General features: G+C 35.6%; 1 protein-coding gene across 1 annotated transcript; it reads left to right on the plus strand.

The window, feature by feature from the left end:
* The first annotated feature begins 1,330 nt into the window (after positions 1–1,330).
* On the plus strand, positions 1,331–2,840 carry LOC131619260 (uncharacterized). The gene is made up of 2 exons (XM_058890375.1): positions 1,331–2,162; positions 2,263–2,840. The coding sequence occupies exons 1-2, from the start codon at positions 1,331–1,333 to the stop codon at positions 2,838–2,840; spliced, it is 1,410 nt and encodes a 469-aa protein (XP_058746358.1).
* Positions 2,841–10,079: the final 7,239 nt, after the last annotated feature.

The following is a 10,079-nucleotide window of genomic DNA, read 5'->3' on the forward strand; positions in this document are numbered from 1 at the left end:
ATTTACATAAAAATGAGAAGGTGAAAAAGAAAGAATATAAGAGAGTAGATATTATAGAAGAAGAGGGAAGATGTATGTGGCAAAGAAGGTGCAATAATGTTATTAGAGATTTGAGAAGATCGGGACTGAAATTATATGTATAAGGATGAGAAAATTGTTCGTAATCATAAGGCTAATGTATAATAGGTTTAAGTTTGGATTGAATGTGAGTTAAGTAAAATTTAGGTTGTAACATAATGCGGTTTGATTCGATTTACAAAATACAAACCGCAAACCGAACCGAACCGTGCGGTTTTGTTAAAAAATGACCCAAACTAATCCGAACCAAATGCGATTTTTTGCGGTTTCGGTTTGGTTTGGTTTGGTTTGCGGTTTTCTATTGGGTTGGTTTGGTTTTGAACACCCCTACCTATTTATACAAATGGTGATGCATTTTAGACCATACATATGTGTCAGTGCAACCAGGACCCTTCAAAAGTGTCGGCAAAATTTCAACCGTTGAAAAAATCTAATATTGAAACATACAGGAAATTCCAGTTATAATGAAATTTCCGATAATATCTGGAAATTTTGAAATTAACGGTATACCGGAAATTTCAATATAACTAAAATTTCCGATATGTTTCACTGGGAATTTCAGGATAATTTAAAATTCCGGTATCTTGTACCGAAAATTTGGCAAGATATACCAGAAATTTTGTCCAAAAATTCTTTATATTTCACCAAAGATAAAATTGAAATAAAGAAATATGAAGGCTGCCATGTATAATATGAGGGGTTGCATGTAGATTTCTCGTGTTTTAAACATATTTTATACTATACAAGGTCGTACGAAATGAAAGCAAATCTGTTAACTTTCTAACATTTACTTTTACATTTCTTTCAATGAGAGCATCAAGCCTAATTGGGTTATTTAAGCATACTTTGATGATCATTTTGCATGCAAATTAATTCAAGATGTAAGAAGCTGTTGTCCTTCAGGTGTTCTTGAATAAATTTATTATCTAATGTGAGTTTATTCATGGATCATATGAAATAATTCATACACCAACACATTTTTTAAACGCATTTTTTAGTTTAAAAGCTTACTCCGGGTTTAAAAGCTTACTCCGGGTTGTCCTGTTGAGAGTCATTATGTGTGGTTAACTCTGGGAATCAAAGACGATGACCTACACCCTCATTTGCATCAGTTTAAATGCTCCTAAACATCTATAACCTCTCTCAAACGCTATCATCTCCATTGGAAGATTGCACCATTTTTCTTTATTCTTGTTCTTTTTCACCATAGGTTCGTTTTGTAGATGAACAAAGAAACATTTTTCATGAAATAATGGATGTTGTCGAAAAGCAGCGAGGTGGGGTCTTTTTCTTATATGGCTATGGAGGAACTGGTAAGACCTTTATGTGGAACACTTTATCAGCTGCACTTAGGTCTAAGAAAAAAATTGTCTTGCCGGTTGCATCAAGTGGGATTGCAAGTTTATTGTTACCAGGTGGCCGAACAGCTCATTCTAGGTTTAAGATTCCTGTCCCTACTTTAGAAAATTCTATTTGCAGCATTAACAAAAAAGATGATCTTGCTGAGCTTCTAAAGGTGACCGATCTTATAATATGGGATGAAGCTCCTATGGCTAACAAATTTTGCTTTGAATCTCTTGATAAATCCTTGAAAGATATTATGAGCGGAATGCCTAATGCATCTCAAAAAATATTTGGAGGTAAGGTTGTCGTTTTTGGTGGTGATTTTAGACAAATTCTACCCGTTATACCAAGAGGCACTAGATCTGATATCATCCATGCAACAATCAATTCTTCTTATATTTGGGACCACTGTAAAGTCTTGAAGCTTACAAAGAACATGAGGTTACAATCTCGTATAAGTGCTTCTACTACTGATGACATTAGGAGCTTTTCAGAATGGATTTTAAATATTGGGGATGGGACCATGTGTGAGTCGAATGATGGTTATGCTGATATTTGTATTCCAGATGAGTTTTTAATTTCAAACTTTTCAGATCCCATTAAGGCAATTGTGGAGGATACCTACCTTGATCTTATTCATAACTATCTTGATTCGGACTATCTCCAAAGTCGTGCAATCTTAGCTTCAACAATTGAAGTAGTTGATCATATTAACAAATATATCACAAACCTTCTTCCAGGTAACAAATAATTAATTATTTAGATTTTGTGCTACAACATAGGAATTACTTGCTGATCGAAATCATTTATGTAATGTTGAACTTTTTGCAACTTTTGTAGGAGAAGACAAAGAATACTTCAGTAGCGATTCTATAGATAAATCTGATGCTACTAATTTTGATGCATATGAGCATGTCACACCTGAATTCCTTAATGCTCTCAAAACTTCTGGATTGCCTAATCATTCAATTAGGTTGAAAGTTGGCGTCACAATAATGTTAATGCGCAATTTAGATCAGTCTGAAGGCTTGTGCAATGGTACACGACTCACTGTAACCAGACTTGCATCTCATGTCATTGAAGCTAAGATCATTTCTGGAAAAAATGTTGGTAACATCATTTATATTCCTAGGATGTCATTGTTTCCATCACAGTCACCATGGCCATTTAAATTGGTTAGACGCCAATTCCCCATTATGGTTTCCTTTGCCATGACTATTAACAAGTCTCAAGAACAGTCTCTTGACCATGTTGGTTTGTATTTGCCAAAAGAGGTTTTTAGTCATGGTCAATTATATGTCGCGATCTCAAGAGTTAAGTCAAAAAAAGGATTAAAGATTCTTATTCATGATAAGGATATAGAACCAATGTGTAACACCACTAACGTTGTTTTCAAAGAAGTGTTCCAAAACTTGTGAAAGGTATTTTTTGCTTGTAATTTTTTACCATTCCATACTAACTATATTATAATGACTTTCTTTACTTATTATTAGGACATGTCATTTGACTTTTGTGTACTTTTCAGGTTCAAGCCTCGACTACATTTTGAAGACTCATGTTGCAATTTTTTTGTTATAATCTTTTGTAAGGAATATTGTAGTTTACACCTTCTTTTGAGACAATCAATATCAGTTAGTGTTATACCCCAAAATTTGCCCGCATCTTTTTTCAAGAAAACTCCAATCTGGAAATTAAGAGTCTCATATAATCATGGATTTTTATTTCAACAAATATCCTGACATATGAAATACTTAGTTTTTAGAATTTTTCTTATACAGTAATTTGGCTTGCAGTTGAATTTATTCTTACGCAAACGCCAAATACTGTTTATTACTTCACACATGCTATTTATTTATTTACAGATAAATAGTACTGACACAATTGGTACAGAGTTAAATCTTTTTTGCAGGCGCAGAATCAGGAAACTCAGACTGTACTGATAACAGTCAGTCGACAGTCAAACTGCTGGCAGTACAATTCTCAGTGTTTTGTACCATCACTCAAATCAATCTTTTACAATTCAAAATTCCAAGATTTTTGTTCTAGAAGTCTTCTGAATATCACGCGATTAGCAAAGACTCAACACTGCACAAAAATCAGGTACGCTTAACTGTCTCCTACACAAACAGTCCCTGACTAGGGTTTTCTTGTTTTTACAGGAGAAACAAGTTTTTGAGACCTCAAATGGATTTCATGCACATCCATATATCTCAAAGTACCATCATACAAATTTTCAAACTTCAATTCACTCAGACGCACCGTCAGCAGCTCAAACAGTCAACAGACGACCCGTTTGACCAAAAAAGTCAACAGACAGTCAAAAATGAAATTTTTGTCAAAATCCATATTTTGTCAAAGGATTCATCATTTGATCATTGGATGATCATAATTCATCAAGGAAAGATCAAAAATCAACAAAACCCTAAGATTCAAAATTAGGGTTTTTACCTGAAAAGTCAACTCAACTTTGACTGGTCATAACTCTCTCATCCTTCATCCAAAAAATTCAAACCAAAGCTCATTTTGAAGGAAATTCAATTATCTTTCAAATGCAATTGATCCCATGGTCATTGCATTCACCATTTGAAAAATATGATCAAAGACATTACAGGTCATTTTCAAAGTCAACAAAAAGACACTTTTTTCAAAAGGACACACAAGGAGCATCAAAAATCATTTTGACATGAGACCAAAGGCATTGGTTAGAGGACTCTTTGAGGTTTCCAAAAAGTGCAAGATCTCCTTCATATGACAAAAATTGAGGGATTTACACCTTGTTGAAGTTGGATAAATTTTGGAAAATGCATAAAACCAACATTGCTCAAAAATGCATTTTTTCCAAATGGGGCCAAGTTTTCATGGTTCAAACATGTATGCCATGTTATTATGGGCCTCCCACGACCAAGACCAAGCCCATAACATTTTTCTCCATTTTTTGATTTAATTTTATCATTTAAGATTAAATTAAAAAAGGAAAAAAAAAGGAAGGATAAAGCATAGCTTATTTTCTAAGATAAAGCCTCCACATGTGACTTAATTATGCAGCAAGGAAAGCCTAAGGCAAGAGGTGTGGAGATCAAGCAATGGTGGCTTAAATTTTAAGCTTGAAAAGTCAAGATTCCAACAAAGACAATTAAGGCTTCTTAGCTTAGTTTTTAAGCACTCCATGGCTTATAAATAGGCTAGCATACTCCAACAAAGGGAGAGAGGACGAATTCAGTAGCATTCATAAGCACATAGCACTCTTGTAACAACTTGTAATTTTCAAAGAAACTTGAAATTCGAATTTTAAGTTTCAGTCAATTTCAATACAAAATAAACATTCAAACATCATCTCTGAGCTTCACTGAAACCATTCCAATCATTTCCAAGTCTTAAACCTCATTGAATCGAGCTATATAGGCCACGGTTTGTTCAAACTAAAACCAACTTATATCTCATAACACACGCATATTTAACAAGATGTAGATGCATAATTGTGTTTGGTTTGAAGCTCTGGTCGTTTCTGGAGCTTCAATTGGATTTTAATGGCTGTTTGTAGCATGTACCATTTTAGGGTTTTCTTAGCTCAAAATTAGGGTTCTTCATTAGGGCCAAAATTAAAGCAAATTAAGGGCATGGTTACATTCAGTGGAACAAGACGAGTTGAATGGTACCATCGCGCCTAATTTCTATGCCTGTTTACCCCTATTCGTTATTTTGCAGAATTAGGGTTCATCAATTATAGCGCTTTTGCATAAAAGCGCTGTTGAAAGTGGCGTCTGGAGGTTGAAGATGATGCGTGTCCTCCTCCTATTGGCTGGCACGCGCGCGCAGTTCTTTTAAATTTCCCACTAATCAAGTGTTTTGCAGGTACACTGAGTGCCATGCGCCTCAAAATTTGAACCATCTGATCCACTATCCATCCAATCCAAAGCGCCAGATCATGCAGCTGCATCATGTTCCTTCATTCAATTTCCACATCTGATCAGTATCCTTTTATTTTTTATTTCTATTTTAATTTCTTTGCAAAATTAATTAAAAATGGTTTAAAAAATCCAAAAAATACACAAAAAATGTTTTTAGACTTCTAAAATAATATATTATTTTCTGAAACAAAAATATTTTATTTTTCTTCAAAATTTCAATATTTTGCATAATTAATTAGTATATATTTATATATTTGCTTCTTAATTATTCTAACCAATCAAAAAATCATAAAAAAAATTGTTCTTAATGTTAAATATTGTTTATATATTATAAACTAATTTTGTACATATTTTGAATAATTTTCTCTTTAAGTTTTAATTATTTGTATAATTATTTGCATAATTATGTTTTAATTAGCTTAATCAATTTCAAAAATTCCAAAAAAATTAGTTTTGTTTTAAAATTAATTAACAAATATTTTGTACATATTTTAAACTTAATTTCTAGGTTTAAATCTATTTTCATCTTTTTTTTTCATTTTGATTTAATTAATCATACATTAATTATAATTAAAATAAATCATAAAAAATCCAAAAACATGCCTTTTATTTTTCTTGCAATTTAAATTCCTAGATAAATGTATAGGATGTCAAATTCATGTAAATAGGCTAGTTTACATTTCCTGCACAATCGATGTAATAGCGTAGATTTACTTTCCGCACTTTACATTTCCGCATTTTAATTTCCAGCAAATATAAACTGCGTGTATGTCAAAGATAAAATTGAACCGTTAGATCACTAACTTCAAAGATAAAATATCTGAATACAAACACAACCACACTTGCACCTCTTAAGGTAATCCCTTCTCATTCTTTTCAAAATCAAAGTCAAAATTCTACTGTTTCGAGTACAAAATCGAACCTTTTGTTTATATCCGGTGAAAGGATAGATTTTTAAAGGAAATAGGATAAAGACCTTACAACTCGGGGTAGACCTCCTAGTTTGCTTGCTCAAATCAAAACAAACAAAATTCTCATACACTGTTGTTTTTCAAAACAAAACTTTCCAAAAAGACAATATTTTGTATATATCCAAACACGGATCATTACAAAGTTAACGTTCTTTTCAAAACATCTTTCGAAAGATAAACAAGCATTTTGTATACATCCGCACACGGATCATTACAAAATTCAATTTACAAAAGTATTTGAAACCACATATGAGCATTCTAAAGCAATTGAAAAGTGATCGAAAAACAAGTGAGCTAAGCAAACTTAAGAGCCCATGGATAACCATGGATACAAAGGGTGCTAACACCTTCCCTTTGTATAACCTACCCCCTTACCCAGAATTTCTTAAAGGTCTTTTTTCTGTTTCTTTTATAAACCTTTCCTTAATTGGATAAAATAAAAGGTCGGTGGCGACTCTGTGAATTTTCAAAAATGCGAAAGCATTAAGCGATAAAAAAGAGTCAGTTCACGTATCTCTACAGATCAGAGGTATGGCCCGGGATTAAAAAACGGAGGTCCACAGAACTGGCGACTCTGCTGGGGAGATACTTTCAAAAAAAACAAAATGTTTTCAAAAGGGGTTACCTTAAGAGAATAGATCACTTCGATGTTTTCAATTGTTTGACTTGATTGCTCTATTTTTCAAAGGTTTGTTTGGGTATTTTGCTTGTGTGAAAGATTCTAACCCGAATCTCGAGATACCTTAAGTATATGACAATAGACCAAGGAAACTGTACGGCATGTACCGATACGGTTGATCTGGTAGTCATCGTTAGTGCGATACTTTGGTTTATACTGATGTCCCTTGAAAACGATCAAGGAGTATATTAGGCTTCCGAAATGTCATTAAACACTAATTTGTCTTAGAACCTTTTTAGTTGAACTTGACTTATGGCCTATTAAGTGGCTAGCTTTGAAATTGATCGAAGTTAGTTATCCTCGAGGAATATTTTGATCGGCCGCTCGAGCGCCGTATTGAGATGTTACTTCCAAGGATCATAGAACCCGAATACTATTCTAGGACAGGTTTTAACCAACTCAACTTCAGTGGGGAGGGTATCACCTATCAGCTCCATGCAAGCCTTTAAACCTAAGGCTATTGTTTGATTTGTTTTTGTGTGCCACATGTTTGCATCATAAGCATATCATTTTCTCACAAAACACTTCAAGGATCAAAGAGTTTACCTTTGTTTTTGCAGGTAATGGCTCCCGCCACCCGAGATTACATCCGAATCAACATCTCAACGGTACCATCTGAACTAAAAGACTTAGTGTCAGAATTCCCCAGGAATGTTCAATTCACCGAAAGGCATGGTCACCTACTCCATTTGGTTACCTCAAAATTTGAAGAAGACATGATACGGGTCCTGTTCCAGTTCTTTGACCCTGAACATCATTGCTTTACCTTTCCTGATTACCAGTTGGTACCCACTTTGGAAGAATTCTCTGAACTAATTGGATTGCCTGTTCGAAATCAATTACCTTTCACTGGTTTAGAAAGGATTCCAAAACCTGAAGTCATTGCTGCTGCTTTACATCTGCGAAAATCAGAAATCGAGTCCAATTGGGAAACAAAGAGTGGAGTTAAGGGTTTGCTTGCCAAGTTCTTATTGGAAAAGGCTCGACTACTGCTAGAAAACAAAAGTTATCCAGCTTTTGAGGAAGTTATGGCACTTTTGATCTATGGGTTGGTTTTATTCCCTAATCCCGACCAGTTCATAAGTGTACACATCATCAACCTTTTCCTAATCCGTAACCCGGTACCAACATTGCTGGGAGACATTCTACATTCTCTACACACTCGTACCATGAAGAAACGAGGAACTCTCATGTGCTGTATACCACTACTGGCTAGGTGGTTTACATTTCATCTTCCCCGATCAGTGTTGAGAAATGAACAAAGAATGCAATGGTCTCGCAGGATTATGTCTTTGTCTCATTCAGATATCCGGTGGAACAACTTCTTTCAAAGAGACATTACTATCATTGATCATTGTGGAGAGTACCCTAATGTGCCACTCCTTGGCATCAAAGGAGGCATCACTTACAATCCCTCTTTAGCTCTACGCCAATTCGGATATGCAAGGAGCAACGGTCCTCATGACATGATTATCCGTGGCATTGTGTTTGATTACGAGAATGATTCTCATAGACACCGACGAAGGTTCATACATGCATGGGACAGTGTCTATAGAATAGAAAGCAAAACTTTGGGGCAATGGAATTCTATCCCTATGGAACCTTACCTCAGATGGGTCCGCACTCATGCTCAGAAACTCATTATGCCATATCCCGCTATTCTACCTGTGACTATTGAACCAGAGGTCGAAGGATACGAACCTCAAGTTATTCTACACCCGGATATGCCAACTGACCTAGAAGAGTTGCAAAAATCTTGGGTTCAACTCAAAGAGGAAAGAGACACCTTCAAAGCACACTGTCAGGACTATGAGAGAAGGATATTGGAGCTCACCGGACAGCTTCAAGAAGAACAGCAGATCAACACATTCCTGGGGGCAAAGAGAAAGCGTCCACGGGAGACCTGAAGGATCATTTATTTTATTTCTGTCTTGTAAGCCCAAATGAGGCAAAGAAAAAAAAAGCAAAAAAAAAAGAATAAATTGATTAACTAACGTTTGTTTCTTCTTTAACAAATCTAAACTCTAAGATCCTTGAAACATTGCACACACATTTCACTTCATGCATTGCATATACATTTCATACATTGCATTCATATACATTGCATATACATTTCATACATTGCATACACATGCATCCAGTCATACACATTGCATAACAGGTTCACATGACGGATTTCTCATCTCCTCGCTGTTTATTTCAGTCAGAAGAGATGGAATCTGAGACAAGCATCAAGAACCTCGAAGCACAGAATGCCCAAGTTCAAGTGGCAATTCTGGAACTGGCAAAGGGGCAACAAGAACTGAAAGCCCTGATAATCAAGAAGAAAAAGAAGCCCAAAGGATCTGTAGGCGTGAGTCACCTGAAAAGGAAGATCAAAATCCCAGTCAAAAAGTTCAAAAAGCCACCGATCCCTGAAACAGTCGGTGATGATGAACAAGAAGACAATCAAAGCAACCAGGGTTCTGCTAAACCCTCTCTCTCTTCAAATGAAGAAGATGATCATTCTGGGGACGAACCGGATGATGACAAATACCAACAGCTGGAAGACCGTATGAAAGCTATGGAGATACAAAAAATACCTGGCTTAGATTTCAATGATCTGGGGCTCATCTCGGATGTTGTTATCCCTCCAAAATTCAAAGTTCCTGTCTTTGCAAAATATGATGGAGTTTCTTGCCCGAAACTACATCTGAGATCCTATGTGAGGAAGATACAACCTCATACAACAGATAACAAATTGTGGATTCACTTCTTCCAAGAAAGTCTGTCGGGTACACAACTCGAGTGGTACTACCAGCTGGAAAATACCAAGGTTCATACTTGGGAAGAATTAGCTGCTGCTTTTTACAAACAGTACCAATACAATGCTGATCTTGCGCCAACCCGTACTCAACTAAGGGGCATGTCTATGGGACCAAAAGAAAGTTTCAAAGGATATGCACAAAAGTGGAGAGATATGGCTGGAAGGGTTCAACCACCCTTATCTGATCGCGAACTAGTCGACATGTTCATGGGCACTTTAACTGGCCCTTTCTATAGCCATTTGCTGGGAAGCTCATCATCAGGTTTCACTGACCTGATACTGACCGGAGAACG

Source organism: Vicia villosa, linkage group LG7, assembly GCF_029867415.1.
Source record: "Vicia villosa cultivar HV-30 ecotype Madison, WI linkage group LG7, Vvil1.0, whole genome shotgun sequence".
In the NCBI taxonomy this organism is placed as follows: Eukaryota; Viridiplantae; Streptophyta; class Magnoliopsida; order Fabales; family Fabaceae; genus Vicia; species Vicia villosa.